At 38.9% G+C, this 20,753-nt stretch overlaps 1 protein-coding gene across 1 annotated transcript in view; it reads left to right on the forward strand.

The window, feature by feature from the left end:
• rgs11 (regulator of G protein signaling 11) overlaps positions 1 to 20,753 on the forward strand; it is a 96,733-nt gene that overhangs the window by 16,429 nt on the left and 59,551 nt on the right. The window contains exons 2-3 of the mRNA XM_052021320.1: positions 2,706 to 2,756; positions 16,820 to 16,926. Of these exons, the coding sequence (XP_051877280.1) occupies positions 2,706 to 2,756; positions 16,820 to 16,926 (158 nt within the window). The remainder of the gene's footprint in view (positions 1 to 2,705; positions 2,757 to 16,819; positions 16,927 to 20,753) is intronic.

Here is a 20,753-nt window from a genome sequence, read left to right on the forward strand (position 1 = left end):
GGGGGAAAGCAGTTTTTCCTCATCTGTCCTAAATCTATTTCCCCAAATCTTGAGGCCATGTCCCCTAGTTCTAGTCTCACCTATCAGTGGAAACAACCTTCCTGCTTCTATCTTATCAATCCCTTTCATAACTGTGTTTCTATAAGATCCCCTCTCATTCTTCTGAATTCCAGTGAGTATAGTCCCAGGGAACTCAGTCTCTCCTCATAGGCTAACACCCTCATCTCTGGAATCAACCTTGTGAACCTCCTCTGCACCACCTCCAAAGACAGTATATCCTTCCTCAAATAAAGAGACAAGAACTGCACGCAGTACCCTGTACAGTTGCAGCATCACCTCCCTGCTCTTAAATTCAATCCCTCCGGCAATGAAGGCCAACATTCCATTTGCCTTGATAGCCTGATGCACCTGTAAACCAACCTTTTGCGATTCATGCACAAGCATTCCCAAGTCCCTCTGCACAATGGCATGCTGTAATCTTTCACCATTTAAATAATAATCTGATCTTCTATTTTTCCTTCCAAAGTGAATGATCTCGCATTTACCAACATTGTACTCCATCTGCCAGACCCTTGCCCACTCACTTAACCTATCTATATCTCTCTGCAGACTCTCCGCACCTTCTGCACAATTTGCTTTTCCACTCAATTTAGTGTCATCACAAACTTAGATACGCTACATTTGGTCCCCTCTTCCAATCATTCATGTACATTGTGAACAATTGCGGGCCTAGCACCAACCCCACAGCACCCTGCTCACCTGTTGTGAGGATCCAGCTATTGAATCCTTGCAGAAGACCATGCACCGTGGTAGAGTACATGTGAGCTGACATCACAGCCTGTGAGTGAAATCCATCACACTTTGAGGAAGGGTAATGAAGACTTTGGCAAGTATTTCAATATCTGGGGTACTGATTGCATGAAGCATGAGGTTTCCTTTATTATTGGGATGCAGAAGATCTCATCTGTGCTGCTCAGCAGAACTTGTAGAGAAGGTTCCCATCAGACATACTGCCTCCTATTTTGCTCCTTACGCCAGTAGCTCCTACTCTCCCCTGTGCTTGATAAGAGCCACTCTTCCTTGCACTCTAACCCATTGTTGTCCAATAAAAATTGCTGACAAGCCATAGTTGTTGCCACTGCATATCTGATGCACTTCCTGGTAGAAACATTATGTGCGTACATAAACTACATATAACTGAATTAGTTCATGTGTAAGTATACTTAAACATCTGTCAACATTCAGTACTGAGCTTAACTTTTGCACTTAGTGAAGTTTGGAATGTTGGCATGATACGATCGAACACAAACGTCTCCAAAATAAGATTGCATTGAGGTGCATTTTTGTGACGCACAATTTAATTCCAATGAAAAGTTACAAAGGAAACATTTTCATTTATTCTGCATTACACAAGGAATATGATTTTCCTTCTCCAACCTCATGCTTCTGACACACCAGGACTCCAGAGGTGTGGAATACACACTGGATACTGTTTCCAGGATTTCATTCACAAGAGCAGGCTTTGAGTGTCTGTGAAGCTGCTTCAGTTACTTGAAGGAGTTCTGCCAGCACGTGGACTATTTGGTCCCTTTAAGTAATGTGCTTGGTGTCAGCTCTCCCACTGGCCCCCTCCCCTACCAGCAACACCTCAATAGATCATTCACACCTCACTGATCCTCAATTGCCAACACTTGGTCCAGCCTCTCCACCAATGTGCAAGTCTTTCCTCTGACTTTAGCTCAATGAGTATCGTGCTACATGTTGCTGGGTTTCTCTGAGCTCTTCCAAGCATTAGTCTGTTGGACACATGGAGGACCTAGGACGATTGGGTAGTTTGTGAAACTTGAAGTGAAAATAGTGGATTTACTGCTCATTGACTTGATTAAACTTGCAATTGAATCAAGAAGTTTACAAAAACATAAAGCTACCAAATCTAATTTTTCTTCCCAAGTGTCATATAATAACTCTAAGCTGTGTAGTTGAGGAGATTTAGTGATTTTTGTCTCAGGTTAAGAGATCAACATTTGGAAATGACATGAAGAGAAATTTCACTTGTTGGTTCATGAGTCTCTCTTTTGAAATTCTCTAGCCTTTGGGCTACAGGTGTGCATTTGCTGTGTACATTCAATACTGATGCTAAGAGAATCAATGCATACCAGGATAGTGTGAGAAATTTTAGATGTTATAGAACAACAGTCATGATTTTATTGAATGGCAAATTGAGATTGAAGAACCACATGGCCTGCTGCTGCTCTGGTATCTTAACTTCTGGTGCACTGCCAAGTAATTTCTGAGCACTGAAGGATGTCTACCCATTTGTCTATATAATTATCTTCACCTCTCGGGATTGGGAATTGAGGGTTGGGTATATTTGTGATTAGTTTTGCAGATCTCAGATGCTGTTGCTGAAGGCCAATTTCTGGCCTTGGCTTTGGGGAATTGACTCTTAATAATACTCTTAATAAAGCACCCAAGTTATGTCAGTGTAAGTAATGGTACTTGTGGCATTGCTACTTCTGGCATTGTAACTTTTAAATGGGTCTTGCAATACATTATAAATAAAATATTTCAAAGGTATTTGTGTTGAATTTTAACTGATCGGGTATATATCTTAAGTAAATGATTTAATATTTTCATGTTTAAAACCAATCATTTATAAATTCCAAGTTTATTCTGAAAATATTTCATTTTAATATTTTTTCCAGGCAATGATATTTTTGAATGGCTTCTTCAAAACCTTTCCACAACTGAAGAAGGTAATTGAAGCTGCTTTTTTTTTGAGTTTGATTCATCACTTTCAGAAAAATTGGACTTAAACAGTTCACATTGGGTAATAGCCAACTTTTCATTGACTGCCATGATTGCATCTTTGTGAAAAGAAACCTTTATGCTGCCAGATATTACTTGGCTAAAAATAACATTTTAGGAGGGCTGTTGCAACAGAATACTTATCACTTGATGCATCTAAGTGCACATTAAATGCAGGTGTGGTCTACTTCCGAATGTGTTTGTGACCATGTTTGGATTGTAGAGGGAAGACATCAAGTATAGGGTTAGTACTTTGCCTTGGGAAATGAGAGAAAAGTGGAGGCCCAAAGTGTACACTGTTCCGTAGCTGGGAAATCTGCATAGAATAGAGAATTATAACAGTGTAATGAAGGCAACAGCCAAGTGGAGGTCTAGTCTAGGATAGACATAAAATATCTTTATTTTCCTGTGCAGTACTGTAAGCAAGTCAGTTTTCTCTCTTGGCTTGGAATTTCCCAGTAGCTTCAGTCCATCTTTGCTTGCTGCTCCCTTGCTGGTGACATCCACACTTCCTTTGAATTGACCTTTGAACGCTTTTCCATTGTCTGTTGCAAAATGACACCTCTAAGTTTCCTCACCCTCGCTGTTCTATGCATTGGCTGTACATTGACCAGTAGCTGAAAATCATAGGAAATTCAGGGTTGGTGTTACTAAATTCGGAGAGTTAATCTAATGTCTAATTTATTACCTTGTCTCTTCAAAGATTGCCTGTTTGGTCAATAGAACCATTTTGTAATGTTGATAAGATTATACACCTGAGAGATACCTAAAACATACTGATAATTGAAACAGCTTGTAGATCTTATGCGGAACATGGCAATTGCTGTGGAGTCTTGTGGCTCTTTTTGAACTTTAACCTTTTTTAATTTACATGTGACCATTTTAACCAAAACAATCAATAAATACATTCGTTTAAAGAGCTATTGTTTAAAATTCTTAAAGCTGTTGTAAGCGTCTATAGTTCAGTGTACAAAGAATGCTGTGGTTTATACTAGGACAAATCTTGGTGGGCAATTTGTAGTTTAATAATACCATATATGATTAATGTACTGTTATTATTTCTGAAAGATCTGGCCCTGTATAATTGAACATGTTATTGCACAAGTGGCCACATTCAGTAAATTCATTAAGAATCAGAGTTATGATTTTGTCTGGTCATTAATTTTAGCAACATTGCAAAAGTACTTAAATCTGTTACATTCAAAATGGAAGTGTTAACAGTTTAACTGTGTTTAATGCAGTTTCAAGAATGGTGTTGACGTGTAACTGGGCATCATAAAATTAGAAAAAATTCCAGTTGTTGGCAATTCAGCAAGCAAAGAGAACAAATGATTTGAATAGAGAAGGTCAGGATATTGGGGTAGCAAAGTTTTCAATTGGTCAATTTTTTTAAGAAGTGGAAGATGGAAATTGGGAAAGCTTTGGAATGCACTATTCTAACATGAGTAGGGACAAAAGTTTCAGCAGGACAGTAACATTAGCTGGGTGAAAGTACTTTTGACAGAGATAATATAGGATTATAAACTCAGTTTGGGTCAAAGAAAATGTCCATGTTGGGAACTGTTTGGTTCATCCTGAGATGAAAGCTAGTGTCATGGAGTCATTTGTGTGCAAAGACCATGATTTTGGTCTTCCCAGATGTAGGAAAATGCAGTTCATCTGGATGTCACACTAACAGGAGGACAATTTGGATTAAAGAGAGGTATACATGTATTGTGGGAAGGTAAAGAATGATGTCATTATGTACTCATGGAATCTGACATCTACCTTTTGGATGCTGCTTCAGTAGGAAGTGTGTAGCTAGAAATAAGAGAACATCGTGAGGGAACTTCAGAGCTAACAGTGTGGGGAAGAGAAATCATTGGACGACAAGCTTCAACTAAGTGTGGTATCAGCCAAGGGCTCTCTGTCCAGCTGGATGACAATGGGCTGGTGTTCTATGCATGGTGGCCTTCATTCAATTGCCTAACACTTTTTTTAACCAAAGTTATGCAGTTAAAAATTGTTTTGTTCTTCAGAGTGAAATGAAATATTGACCATTTACGGCATGTTTTACAGCACTCATAAAACTTACTTGGGCATTTTATGGCTTTGGTTACTTTTGTACCCCGACTTGATTTCCAGATCAGGGGTACACAGGATGACGATGCTCCTTTTGGAGCTTTGCAGAAAAAGTAGACTGTTGTCTAGGATATGCCTGCCCTCGAGCATTCTTGGGCCACATTCTTAATAGTTCTGCAGTGCCTAAATTACTTGACTCTTTCCCATGAAACACCACCCCATTAATAAAAAATGTCTGAAATTGTACTTAACAAAATATAGTGCAATGAGATAAGGGGTTTGAATTTCTTTGTTCTCGCACTTGTCTACTTAATGTTTGTGGAAGATATACAATCTCAAAGCTATGTTCTAAAATTATGTCAGAGGTGTGGAAGTCCTGCAGAAATTTATTTTTGTTTCCTGCATTTTTAGTTCTTTGCTTGTCCATTTACTGTTTCTCTTGTCTACTATTTTCTTTTTTATATTTTTCCATCAACTTTTCTCTTTCCCTTGTTAACACATTGAATCCTTGCTTGGGATTTGATTCAGGAGGTCCCAGTAAATTGTCAGTACTTCAGTCTGGTAAGTATTATTTGTATGTGATATGGTTACAAATTTATCCTAAGCAAGAATTCTGATTTTTCTCTGTATAACCCTGGGACAAATGTCACCAACCAACTACCCCAGTTGAAAACTAGCTTGCCATAGAAAATGGATCAGGTACTCATCTGTTGAGCCACCTTGTGATACTTGATATGACCTACTCTTCCTCTTATTGTGTCCTTGTGCCATGTCAATAGGTTTCCTGGTCACCTATCCTCGCTGTCTAAAAGATGAGATGCCAATGAATTAACACTGATGATATCTATCATCCTAACATTTGAACAGAACTTTTAACAACAGTATTTTCTCAGGACCTTTTAGCCTTGTACCACTACAGGAATCTTGCCTAAATCCCCTATTACAAAAACCATCTTCATTTATAAACCTGCATGAATACTGATGTCAGTCTAAGCATTGATTAGTTTCTCTACAGGAGCAATTACTTGACTAAATCAAGCTGGCAGTATTTGAATAATTTATAGTATCACCATAGTGATTTAATACTATAGGCAAATTAGGAAATAGATTTATCCCAGTGTACTGTACCCATTTATCTGGAATATTGTCTGTCATCACTGATGACCTACTTCTGTTGTCGATTGGAAAATGGAGATAATCGGATTTCTGGCATACTACAGTTTACAGTTACAAGCATTTATAAGTATTAAAGACTAATCCAGGAACAGATGCTCTAGAAGTGATTGTTGGTGGTTTTTTGAATTTATTTTGATTGGATCTTGGATGAAACAGGAATCAACCCATATCTGCCATAAGACATATTGCTCATTCCTGAGAGAAGTTCATTGGGGTCAAAAGATCCACCCAAAATTTACAGCATAATGTTAATGAAGGAATACTTTCAGTCAATAACATAGGAAAATATAATTGATGCTTAGAAAATGATGGGCTGAAGAATTAAAATAAGCATTAATTTAAAGCCAAATCATGTTTCACTAACTTGATTTTTTGATGAGGATTTGAAGAGGATAGTGTGGGTGACATTGTATATATGCATCTTCCAAAGATGTTTGACAAAATACTATTTCATTCACAAAGCAACTTTCAAGCCTATGGTATTCAAGGGAGAATGGCAGCATGGATACAAAATTGCCAATACAACAGAAGAGAAGACTTGTGGAAAAAAATTGTATTTCAAAGCATTTGTTGAGACCATTGCTCTTTATAATGTATGTTAAATATCTGCAATTGGATATATCAACATTTATTTTGTTTGTAAATTACACAAAATTCAGAACCGTTGATAACAATGAGAATAATTCCTCAGGAGGACCTAGATAAATTCTTTCCATAAAGGATGAGATTGTTAAAATTGGCAGAGATTTTGTGCACATATTTTGTACTATGAAGACAGATGGAAGACACTAGAACATCTTGTTAATAGTAGAACATCAAGGGAGGATGGGAGGGAGGAACTAAAAATGATCCCATCACTGGAGAAATACTATCAGGCAAACAAATGGAACTTAAGGCATGTGGCTGATGATCTTAAGTGAATGGACTTAATTGTGCAGGCACTATTTGTGATTTTCCAATATTTCCCAGATTCTGGGAAGGTCTGAGTGAACTGGAAAACTGCAAATGTAATGACTCTATTCAAGGAAGGAAGGAGACAAACTAGGAAACAATTGGCCTGATATCTGTCATTGAGAAAATCCTGGAATCTATTGGAAGGGCATTGAGAAAATCATAATTCAGTTGAGCAGAATCAGCATGGCTCTATGAAAGGAACATTGTTCCTGACAGTTTTCTTTGAGAAGCAAGGTGAATAAAAAGGCATCAGCACATGGGGCAGCTGAAGAAAGTATGTTCCTTTTAATGCTCTGTCCATTGTGCTAAAGCAGTTGAAGATTGGCTGTAGTTTATTTAGGTATCCAGAAGGCATTCATACCTTACTGCAGGCTACAGCACAAGGTAAGAATTTGTGGGATAGAGAAAAATATATTAGCATGGATAAAGGATTGGCTAACTAACAAAAAAACAGTTGAAAATGAGCAATTTTCAGGTTGGCAAGCTGTAACTAATGGGTTGTCACAGGGGTCAGTGCTGGGGCTTCTACTATTTAGTCATATTAATCACTTTGATTAAGAGATTCTTGTGTATTGTAGCCAAATTTGCTGAGCACGAAAGGAATAGGTGGGAAAGCAAGTTGAGAGGAGGACTCCAAGCATCTGCAAAGGGATATAGATTGGTTGGGTGAATAGGTAAAAATGTGGCAGATGGATTATAATGTGGGGAAATGCAGGATTATCCACTTTCGAAGAACAGAAGTGCAGAATATTATTTAAATGGAGAAAAAAAACTAAAGTACTGCAGTACAGTGGAAACAGGATGTCCACATGTACAAAGTTAGTATGCAGGTACAGCAAGTAATTGGGAAGGCACCAGAACATTTATCTTTATTGAAAAAGGGATGGACTACTAAATTAGGCATGTCTTGCTACAGCTGTACAGGGCATTGGTGAGAGCATTGGAGTACTACATTCAGTTTTGGTTTCCATTTTTAAGGAGAACTACACTTGGATTGGATATAGTTCATTGAATGTTTAAATTGATTCCTGGGATGAAGGATTTGTTTTATAAGGAAACATTAAGCAAGTTGGGTTTATACTCATTGGAGTTTGGAGGATTGCTTGGGAAGATGTTGGGAAGGCTCTAAGTCTGTTGCTGAAAAGATGTTTTTCCTCACGAAGGAGTCTAGAATCTGACAACATAATCTCAGATTATCACCCATTTAAAATGGAAATGACCAAGGCATTTTGATCTGGGGTATAAGAGCAAGAAAACAACCCTAAGCATCTATAACACAAGTTAAGCATCAACTAGAATATTTGTGTCAATTCAGGGCAATGTAATGTAGGAGGGTGGAGTGCATATTTACTGCAATAGTGTGAAGGATGAGGTATTTAAGTGTGTGTGAAGAGATTAGCAAGAGATTGTGGTTATTCTCCAACAGTCTGGAAAGCAAAAGATGAAGAGAAGATTTGAGTAGCCATGTCCAAAATCATGACCTATATAGAGGGAGTAAGTAATGAGAAACTGAACAAAGATTAGCAGGAACAGCTGAAGAGATGCACGTGCTTGATTTTTATTTTTAAAGCCAGCCTGTTTTTTTTTGTAGACATGTTGTTTAATGGACTGCCTGAACATGGCAATCCTATATTGGGGAAGTGAATAAAGTCACCTCCTTGTTCTTTTTAAAAAAAAATCACAAGCACAGTTGGATAGACTTAAATTAGGCAAGCTTGTGCTTCAACAGTACAGGGCATTGTTGAGAGCACACCTGGAGCACTGCATTCAGGTTTGGTCTCCTTTTTCAAAAAAAAGAGAGAAATATACTTGGATTGGATGTAGTGCATGGAATATTTAAGTTGATTCCAGTTGATTTAAGATGAAGGATTTGTTTCAAGTTGAAAGGTTAAGCAAGTTGGGCTTGTACTCATTGGAGTTTAGAACACTGCTAAGTGATCTAATTGAAAGATTTAAGATCTTAAGAGGGCTTGATGTTGCTGAAAACATGTTTTTCCTCATGAGGGAGTTTTTATTTTTAAAAACAGCCTGTTTCTTTTTGTGTTCTTTAATGCACTTCCTGAACTTTGCAGTGCAATATTGAGGAATGAATAAGACCACTTTTGTTCTTCAAAAAAAAATCACCGGCACAGTTGGCCAAATAACTTCCTTTCATGTTAAGTTGACTTGAATTGCGGAATCAGAGAACAAGTTTATTGCCATGTGCATAAGTATAGTGAGATACAGTGCAATGAAAAACTTGCTTGCAGCAACATAACAGGCACATAAGTACAGACAACACACACAATATAAATTATACATATTTTATACATAAAATCATACCATACAGTAGGAGAAAAGACTGCACCAAAGCAAGAACTTAGTGCAAAAAAATTAAAGACAAGTCCATGGTAGTGCAAGAGGTGACCCATAGAGTTCCATTGCTGAGGTAGTTAGTTGTGCAGATAGGTTCAAGAACCTGATGATTGTAGGAAATTAGGTGTTCCTGAACCTGGTGGTGTGGGACTTCAGGCTTCTGTACGTCCTGCCTGATGGTAGCAGCAAGAAGAGTTCATGACACAGATGGTGGGGATCCTTGATGATAGATGCTGCCTGTTTGAGACAGCAGCACCTGTAGATGCTGTCAATGTTAGGGAGAGCTGTGCCCACAATAGTCCAGGCTGTGTCCACAACTCTCTGCAGCCTCTTGCATTCCTGTGCATTGGAATTGTCATAGTAGGCCGGGATGCATCCAGTTAGGATAATTTCAATAGTGCACCTGTAGAAGTTTGTTAGAGTATTTGATGACATGCTACGTCTCCTTAAGCTTCTAAGAAGGTAGAGGCACTGACGCACTGCCTTCGTGATTGCATCAATGTGCTGGGCCCAGGACTGGTGTTCCAAGAAGTATGACACCCATGAATTTGAAGCTGCTTACTCTCTCCACCTCTGACCCACCAATGAGAACTGGTACGCGGTCTCCCAACTTCCCCTTTCTGAATTCAACGATTAGCTCCTTGGTTTTGTTGATGTAAAGCATGAAGTTGTTTTTGCAGCACCACTCAACTAGATGTTCTATCTCATTTTTGTACATTGATTCATCACCACCCGTGATTCAGCCAACAACAAGGGTGTCATCAGCAAATTTGTAGATAGTATTGGAATTTTGCTCAGCCATACAGTCATGGGTATAATGACAGTAGAGCGGGGGCTAAGCACACAGCCTTAAGGTGCACCTGTGTTGATGATCAGCAAGGAGATGATGTTGTTACTGATCCATACTGATTGGGGTCTGTTGATGAGGAAGTTAAGGATCCAGTTGCAAAGGGAGGTACAGAGGCAGAGGTCTTGGAGCTTGATGATAAGCTTGTAGGGGATGGTAGTGTCCAATGCCAAGTTGTAGTTGATGAACAGCAGTCTGATGTATACATTACTGTTGTCCAGATGATACAGAACTGAGTGGAGAGCCAGTGAAATAGCATCTGCTGTTGACCTGTTGTGGCGATAGGCAAATCAAAGGGGATCCAGGTCATTTGAGGCTGGAGTTAATTTGCGCCATAACTAACATCACGATGCACTTCATTACATTGGATATTACTGTTACTGGATGGTAGTCATTGAGGCAGGTCACCATGCTGCTCTTGGTCACCAGTACTGTAGATGCCCTTTTGAAACAGGAGGGAATTTCAGATTGCAGACACGAGAAGTTGGAGATGTCCTTGAATGTGCCAGCCAGTTGGTCTGCACAAATCTTCGGTGCTCAGCTAGGTACACCATCTGGGCTAGACTCTTTTCATGGGTTCATCCTCCTGAAGGATGCCCTGATGTCAGCCTCGCAGATGGAGATCACAAGGTTGCCCAGAGATGTGGGGGCTCGTGTAGGAGTGTGATTATTCTGCCTTTCAAAATGTGCATAAAGGCATTGAGCTCATCCAGAATTGATGCATTGTTGCCGCTTGTGCTACCCATTTTCACTTTGTAGGAAGTGATGGCATGCAAATTCTACCACAACTGTCGAACGTCTGGCTGTGACTCTGGTTTAGTCCAGAATTGTCTCTTCATGCTTGTGATGGCCTTTTGGAGGTTGTACCATTAGCCCAAAGCTTTAGTAACTGTTTCGCTGTCTCATTTAATGAAGATAATCAATTGACAACAAGTACTGAAGCAGCAAAATGTCAAAGATAAGGAACTTCTTTGATGTTACAAGCCTTTTAAGACAGATAATGTCTAAGTGACCTGTCAAAGGTGTGGCCACAGGACCTTTTTAACGGTAATCTATTTCTGGTCTACAATTGCTTTCCGCAAAGGCACTGCCTTTAATTACCTTTTAATTCACATTGTTGCCTCCCTTTTAACCTGGTTGGGATGTACCCAGCATAAATGGTATAGAAGTTTTGATACACTGCTGTTAAGGAGCTGAACAGAAGGCACAAACTAGCTCTCATTTTCCCTCTGCCTTGCTCCCATATTATTTGGGAGCGGAAAACTTAGAATAACATAGGAAGTGTTTCTGCCACCTATATAACTTCCTCAGTGATTAGAGAAGGAAAAGGTGAGTCATTCCAAAATAATTCCTTCTAATGTCTGATGAAGCTTGTGAGTGTTTTGAAGAAACACTCATCCCCTGAGCTGCAATAATGAACACTGAGCACTAGTTTAATTAATAATTATTTTTCTGCCAGGAATTAATCACCTCAGTGTTAGACAGCCAAGCTTGGTATTTAATAACAGAAAAATATCACTGGAGCTGAATTGATTTTCATAGTTCAGTTACCCAAATTAATTAATCACTTAATTATTCACATTTTTTCACAACACAGGAAGCTCTTCAGCCCATCAAGCTGATGCTAGCTCTCGGACAATTCCATTTGCCCACCTATCTAATTCTGTTTCAGTATTACCATAAAATTCCCCAAAGTGGTTTGAAAATACTGTCTAAAAACTCTTTATGTCTGTTACTTGACCTCAGTTGTAAGAAATGTAAGATCAATTGCCTTCAGTATTATATTGGCTGTTGGAGGAGAAAATTGGAGCTTCAATTTTAACTTTTGACATTTAATTGTACAGTGTACCCTGTGCAGTTATGAGCAAAAAATGTGCTTTCAATATATTGCAGAATGATAAATGTAATTTCTGCTCGTACATTTTAACCCAGGCAAAGGCCCCAAAGGCAGACCAAACCATCCTGTGTGGTTAGATTAGATGTAAATTGGGATTTAAAGGATATTTTGAAATGGCCCAAAGTACTGGAATGTAGTTAAATTATCTCTATTTAACTTTCTAACCCAAGGGAATGGAAGTTACTGAGCTAGAATTGAAGCTTGTTTTGTTATCCTGATCATTTGAGATTTCTTTCCTTAATTAAAAGATGTTTGGCAGCAGCAGTTGGTTCCTTTTATGGTTCAGCAGAATTCATTCATTTTCTGCTGCAAACACTTAAATTTGAGAAAGTTCCTACATATTATACAAGAGTTGGTAATCCAAGTGCATGAGAGCAATGACCAACATTGGATGTGACAATGGCATTACCAGGCTCTCCTGTACATAGTTTAAACATAAGGGGTTGTAGTGGCCTTCACTTTGGATATATGTGGAAAGATTGTGCCTGATTGAAATTATTTATATGCATTGTCTTCATCCTGTGTCTGCCTCAGGCTGGCACATAAGCCATGATCTTAACAAATGGGTCCACAATAAACCCAATCTCCTCAGTGCAGAACAAACTGCGTCATTGTCCCCAAAATTTTCTCAATCTTTTCCACTGTAATGCTGCACCTTGCCTCCAGCTGGACATTTGAGTGGGATTTTTACAAATGTTTGTCAAATTAAAATATTACTTATCATAACAAATAATAAAACTATCTGAATATTTTCCTGACAATACTGTCCTTCCAATCTTCAACCCCATACAAATAGCCCAACCATTCATGACGTTCACCAGTAATTGAAAATGAAAGAAAATATAGATATGGGATAGAGTAATAAAAAAAAATGCCAGAAACATGCAGCAGGTCAGGCAGCATCTGTGAAAATTTTTAATGTTTTAGGTCAAAAACTCTCCATTGGATGTTTACCAACACTGTCACTACTTCCTTTTGTCCACTTGGTGGAATTGCACACACATCCTCATGTCCCAGTGCTGTTCTTGCCTCGTACCATTGCGATCTCACTATTATGACCTTTCGTATCATTTCAATTGCTGCCTTGTCCCATTCTCCTACAAATTAGGAAATTTTATTTAGTGTTACAATACTACCAACTTGGACAGCGTTACATTACTCCTGCATTTATCCTGCCACCAGTCAACCCTAGATGCCACAGCCAAGAAAGCTCACCAGCACCTCTACTTCCTCAGGAGGCTAAAGAAATTTGGTTTGTCCCCTTTGACTCTCATCAACTTCTACCGATGCACCATAGAAAGCATCCTATCTGGATGCATCACGGCTTGGTACAGCAACTGCTCTGCCCAGGACCACAAGAAACTGCAGAGAGTTGTGGACACAGCCCAGCGCATCACGGACACCAGCCTCCCCTCCTTGTACTCTGTCTTTACCTCTCATTGTCTTGGTGAAGCAGCCAGCATAATCAGACACCACCCACCCGGGATATTCTCTCTTCTCTCCTCTTCCATCGGGTAGAAGATACAGGAGTCTGAGGGCACGTACCACCAGATTTAAGGACAGCTTCTACCCCACTGTGATAAGATTATTGAACAGTTCCCTTATACAATGAGATGGACAATGATCTCACGATCTACCTTGTTGTGACCTTGCACCTTATTGCAGTGTACTTTCTCTGTCGCTGTGACTTTACTCTGTACTGTTACTGTTTTTACCTGTACTACCTCAATGGACTCTACTAACTCAATGTAACTGCACTGTGTAATGAATTGACCTGTATGATCAATTGCAAGACAAGTTTTTTTTTCACTGTAACTCAGTACAAGTGACAATAATAAACCAATACCTACCCATTGGCTGTTGGTTTACAATCAGGAGAAGTGTCCCATTCTTGGTGTTTGTCAGAACTGACTCTATCTAATGTCCATATACTAGCTTTCCTTGCCCATTCTCTTACTGCCCTAGGGTGTAGGCCAGTAACCCTATCAATATATATGGTGGAAGCCTCCTAAGCTAATGTGATTGAAGAGGAGAACAATGTGAATTATTATTGCTCATATCACCAGATGCCACTGTGTTGCCGGTTTGTCTGTAACAAAATATTGAAGAGTGTTTTCTTCCTGGTAGAAGCAGATTGAGTTACAAGGTTTTACTTGTGACCAGTTTCCATCTTCCATTCCTTGGCATGTTTGGACACAAACACATTGTTCTGCACTCTGTTTTCTACTCCTGAGAATTCCTCACATGCCTTGTATTTCCTTTCAGCATGTTTGGTGGAAGTTTCCCCTTGGTATTAGGTCACTCATAGTATCTACCTATTTCCTAACATCAATTGATTTGCAGCATTAACTGAATGATAATTCTGATCATCACCTTCTGGCCAATCCGTGTCCATGATGGATGTCCAGGCAATGAATGTCTTTCCAATGCATGATGTTTTTTCTCTTTTTCTCATCTTCTGTGTTACCTTTTGAGTTTAAAAATACCTAGGTCCATAAGTATTATTTGTTATCTTCTGGGTAAAATGCCTATGAATGGTTATTGTAATAATGATTTATAGGAGCAAAGAGGAGTATAATGATATTACTGGGGCTGATTGGTTCCCAGGACTTGTCCTGAGGAGGGCCCTGTGCCTTTAGTCCTTTCCCAAAGAAGCTATCATTATCCTTTCATATCTGATGGCTTCATCCTCGGGGGCTATCCTGGGGAAATGTCATTAGGTGACTACTCTTGCTACTGATATACAAGGATGAGTTTTATTCATAGCTTTTTCATTCTCTTTTGCTAATTTTCCCCTCTCATGAAAAAGTATTTCTATCTCAGATCTCCAAGATTGACACATTCCCAAATAACGCCAATGTAAAATATTCCTCCTTTTTCCTCCCCTTTTTTTGGCTGTCTTTCCTACTATTCATTGTTTGCCTTGAATCCACATGGGGTCCCAGTCACCTTCAAGTATCTTACTTTTTCATATTTTTATCCACCGATACATCAGTGAGTGACCCCTTGGGGTCTCCACCCTTGGCCTTTGGCCATGGAGTACAGTCACAGCCCAACTGTAGTCACTTCTTTCAATTATGAAACAGAATCCTTCCTCTTTTACATTATAATCAGTCACCCTTTGCCCTGTTTGCTCGAGGAACAATATAATTTTATTAAACTGTTATTCTATGCTGTACCACCTGTGATCACTTAACCCACAGATCCATTCTCTTAGTTCAGATCTTCTGAGATGGCTCGCATTAACCTCCCTGTTTAATGGGCAGTACATAAACATAGCTGTCTCCTGATGTCAACATTTTATCTGGCACCTGCAACCAAGCTCCCAAAGGCCCTGACAACTTTCCCAATAGTTAATGGGACAAGACCCCTTGCAAGTTCATGAAGTCTGAGCAATCAAAGGTTTATTCCAGCACGTAATTTCTCGAATGATGTCTAGTCCTGGCAAGTTTTTATTAATCTTTTAAGAGTGGTTGAGACTCATCAGTTCCATATAAGGCAGTTAACAGACTCGAGCAGATGTTTTCCTCCCCACCCATCTTTCTGGCCTTTGTCACTCTTATCCCTTGTTTATTGTCCTTGCTCCAGAGCGTAACCTATTTACATTGCTAATGCCGAATATTAACATCATGATTCACTCATGGCAATAATTACTGCCCGACCTACAGGTAAATGTCATCAACCTGCAGTTTCGTCTGTTTGTCTTACAAAGGAGTAACCTGGCAGGCCACTTCACCAAGGATGCTTTCATTGAGCTGCATGCAGTAGATTGCATTGCTCATCTTCAGCTCAGAATAAAATGCTGTACTCTAATAACAACTGTTTTAACCTTTTATATCTATAATATACAGATTCAGTGTTCTTTATAGATATAAACATGGTACAAGGCATGCTCAGAATTGTACATGGCATCCTTAAAGAGGAAATGCATATAGTGTTCTTAAAAGGGAAATGTATGACATAGCATAACAATCACATAACATAAAAAAAATATATAGCACTACATTTTCTACCTGCTTAATATACAATTAGTTACAACCACAGGCTGCACTTTATGCTCACCAGGGCCCTCTTGCATGCTGGCTGCTGCCAAAACCCATTCAATCTGTGCCAGTCCTCTGTGCCAACCAAGCCAGACTGAAGATGCTTGGTAGAAAGCAGAATCTCTTTCAGACCAAGCTGATGACTTCTGTCGGGGTCAAGGGCACAACTATAATATTGGAGAAGATGCATAGACAGATTCAACATCTCCAGTAATAGCATCCTGTCACCTCCATGGGTGTGTTCAGGTTTTTCCAGCAAGAAATAAGGGAGTGTGTTAGTGCCATCATTGGAATGTGCTTGTTTTGTTTGAATATTGATCATGATAATAAGCTGGCAGTACCAATTTCACTTCATCCCTGAGAAGAATTACCCGTGATATTTGAGCTCTAATTTTGGAAATTTTGATAACATTGGTAAATGATTCATAGCTTTGGGATTGATTTGAATTATTACTTCCATGTTTTACCATCTCTCTCACTTAGAAATAAGCCAAATGACCTTGCAGATTTTTGAATGGTATTTCTTTTTTTAAAAAAAAACTTGGCTTAGCTCTTTGGAAGCAAACTTGCCAATGGTGTTTTATATTCTGAGATTCAGATTGTAGTGAGCAATATCTAGGCTAACTGTTTAAGTCAACAATGAACTATAATTAATTGGAAAGTTCTCCTTCCCTGCAGAATCATTTCATCTTGGTGACTTAATAATAAAGTATGGTTACATTTACCCACTGAAGGATCCAAAGAATTTAATTTTGCGGACAGATGATTCTCCTTACAGATTTCAGGTAACACTTGGTGAAATTAACAAAACCACCAAATGGTAATTATGCTGTTTATTTTTATCTGTAGCATGATGAATGTGCTAATATATATGAGAGAACTTTGGCTCTTAGAAATGCCTTTGTCATACATAAAGTATTTCTAGTTTAAAACTAGGGTTTAAAACACAAACTTTAACAGATGGAAATTAACTAGTGTTCTGTCAAATACAGAAACTTGTCATCCATTTTCAGGAATTGTCAACTAGCCATCACTTTGTAATATCTAATAAAGAAAAAATATTTAAACCTATGAACCTAGATTTACCTGGAAATTGAGGTACACCATGTTTTGGTGCTATCAACAGGTGTTGCATGTAACACTAATGCACATTCAGATCTAATTTCTTAAATTGGATAAAATCCAATCAAAGTAGCATAATAGCATTTTGCACATCTGAATCACATGCTGAAGTGGAACCTGTGAGGTTCTCTTCCATTAAGGTTTCGTTCTGCATTATGGTCTTGTACCATTGATGCAGTGACCACTACAAAGCAAGTTAAAATTTAAGGAACTCTCCACATGACAGCCACAGAACAACTGCAGAGAAACTAGCCATGGAATTGAGAGAGAAAAGATCCAAGTAGGTCACTCCAATCTCTTGCCTGTCTGTGCAATTGCTCCCCCCCTCCTCCCCCATGATGGTTGGGCCTGATTGAATAATCAGGTCTCATTATCAATCCCTGCACAATGTGCTCCAAGTATTTCTTTCAGAATTAGCAAGGAAGGACATGGGTCACGCCCAAAAGCTTCAACTATGTCTCCACCATCCAATAAGATCATCGCTGATCTGGCCGTGGACTCAGATCGACCTACCTGCCTTTTCCCTGTAACCCTTAATTCCTCTACTATGCAAAAATCTATCTAACCGTGTCTTAAATATATTTAATGAGGTAGCCTCTACTGCTTCCCTGGGCAAAGAATTCCACAGATTTACTCTTCTCTGGGGGAAAAGCAGTTCCTCCTCATCTCTGTCCTAAAACTATCCCCCGAATCTTGAGGCTATGTCCCGCAGTTCTAGTCTCACCTACCAGTGGAAACAACCTTCCTGCCTCTATCTTATCTATCCCTTTCATAATTTTATGTTTCTATAAGATCCCGTCTCATTCTTCTGAATTCCAGCAAGTATAGTCCCAGGGAACTCTATCTCTCCTCGTAGGCTAATTTCTGGAAACAACTTGGTGAACCTCCTCTGCACTGCTTCCAAAGCCAGTATATCCTTCCTCAAGTAAGGAGACCAGAACTTCACGCAGTACTCCAGGTGAGGCCTCACTAGTGCCCTGTACAGTTCAGCATCACCTCCCTGCTCTTAAATTCAATCCCTCTAGCAGTGAAGGCCAACATTCCATTTGCCACCTTAATAACTTTTTGCACCTGCAAACCGACCTTTTGCAATTCATGCACAAGCACTCCCAAGTCCCTCTGCACAACAGCATGCTGCAATCTTTCACCATTTAAATAATAATCTGATCTTCTATTTTTCCTTCCAAAGTGAATGACCCCACATTTACTAACATTATACTCCATCTGCCAGACCCTTGCCCACTCACTTAACGTATCTATATCTTTCTGCAGACTCTCCGCATCCTCTGTACAATTTGCTTTTCCAATCATTTTAGTGTCATCAGAAAACTTAGATACACTACACTCGGTCCCCTCTTCCAAATCGTTAATGTATATCATGAACAGCTGCGGACCCAGCACTGACCCCTGCAGCACCCGGCTCACCACTGCCAGCCAGAGAAACACCCATTTATTCCCAACTCTTCACCTTCTAATGGTTAACCAATCCTCTATCCATGTTAATACCCTACCCCCAACTACGTGCATCCTTATGGATGTCTTTTTATGTGGCACCTTAGCGAATGCCTTCTGGAAATCCAAGTGTGCAACATCCACCTGTTCCCCTCTATCCACTGTGCTCATTATATCTTCAAAGAACTCCAGTATGTTTGTCAAACAGGACCTGGCCTTCCTGAATCCATGCTGTGTCTGCCTGATGGAACCACTTCTAACCAGATGTCTCGCTGTTTCTTCCTTAATGATAGCTTCACGCATTTTCCTGATTATAGATGTTAAGCTAATTGGGCTATAGTTACCTGCCTTTTGCCTACCTCCTTTTTTTTTTAAACAATGGAGTGACATCTGCTGTCTTCCAGTGCTCCAGGACCTGCCCAGAGCCCAGGGAATTTTGGTAAATTATCACAACTGCCTCTCCTATAACTTCTGCCATTTCTTTCAGTACTCTGGGATGCATCCCATCAGGACCAGGGGACTCATTTATCTTTAGACCCACTAGTTTGCTCATCACTGCCTCTTTAGTGACTTGATGCTTTTTTTAACCATTTTCTAGATTCTGCATTAATAACTCTGAAGCCGTTTATTCAAAGTTCTGTGATGACTAGCAAGCTAGAATGAACTAGAATAACTAATTAACATTGCAAAATGATAAAAGTGATGAGCAACAATAATAAGGTAAATTGTTTAGTCACCTAATTTAATAAACCCAAATTTCTTAAAAGAACATTTATCAACTCACCTGTCCATAGAAGTTGCTCCTGCAGTGACATCAATTGAACCTTCCTGATCTGCTTCCTGTGAGCTTGTTTATTTGTGCCATTTATTATGGAATATCACCAGTTTTCCTTTGCATGAAGATTGACCTCTAAGGAATAGCAACACCTCAAAATTAGGGCCAGCATGTAAATGTTGTATGTGAATAGGGATGCTCCCTGAGGGGATTAGTGCTCCAAAACAAAGTGATTCAATTATAATATTTTTTTATATTTTACTGGTTGAGAAATTGTTGCGTCATTGCCAATATCAAATGGGATAAGAGGCTGCCAAATAAATATCTCTCTACAAAATATTTTTTTTTAAATGTTGTTAATATCATTATCAACAATGACCTTTTGTTGAAAGTCCATCTTCTCTCACCAAATACAAGAAAGCCATTACATGTGATTTAAGCACTACACTATATTACAAATCTATTCACTAACTCAGTTGCCCTATGTAAATCCGTAGATTTAACGTATTTGAAGAAGTTAAGGCTCCAACTTGTTGAGTCAAGATCTGGTGATTATGGTGCAGTTTTGAGTTTACATAAAAATCGTGATCAGTGGCCATTTTGACACTTAAAAACATTAAATATGCTTGCTCCCATGTAATGTGTAATGAAAATATTAAATTGAATACTGTGATGTTTGTATGTCATCTTTTTATATGCACATTTTTTGCTAAAATAAACCATAAAATCAATATAATTGAAATTGGATTAATTTTTATCTGCCAAAATAATTAATATGCTGGCTTTTCCATTTGTTGGAAAAAAAACTTTATTTTAATATCTGGTACATGATCTAGCTGGAGTATGATCATGGCTTACAAGAGGCTACAGTATCATCAGTCATTGATCTGATCACTGTCAATATTTAAAATGGAGCAATATTTCTATTCCTTAACCATTAATGTACTAATTAGGGGAAAATTGTAAAATAGAAAACCAATTGCTTTATACTCTGACTACTGTCACCAAACATATTATCTATACACTGGGTTTATATTATAAACCCCAACTAGATGTGAAAATTATTATTTTATTCAAAGAAAACAGAAACCACCTTTTCTCAGGCTCTCCATCACCAATCACAAGCTGTAACATCCTAGAACAGGAAGAACTGTCATTTGGGAGGAAACATCGAATGGCTAAACATGACAAACTTTGTAAACCTCCCAGCTATTTAAAGCCATGTGAGATTTCTGCATGTGTAATTATAAATAACCTCTCACC

Source organism: Pristis pectinata, chromosome 8, assembly GCF_009764475.1.
Source record: "Pristis pectinata isolate sPriPec2 chromosome 8, sPriPec2.1.pri, whole genome shotgun sequence".
Taxonomy (NCBI): Eukaryota; Metazoa; Chordata; class Chondrichthyes; order Rhinopristiformes; family Pristidae; genus Pristis; species Pristis pectinata.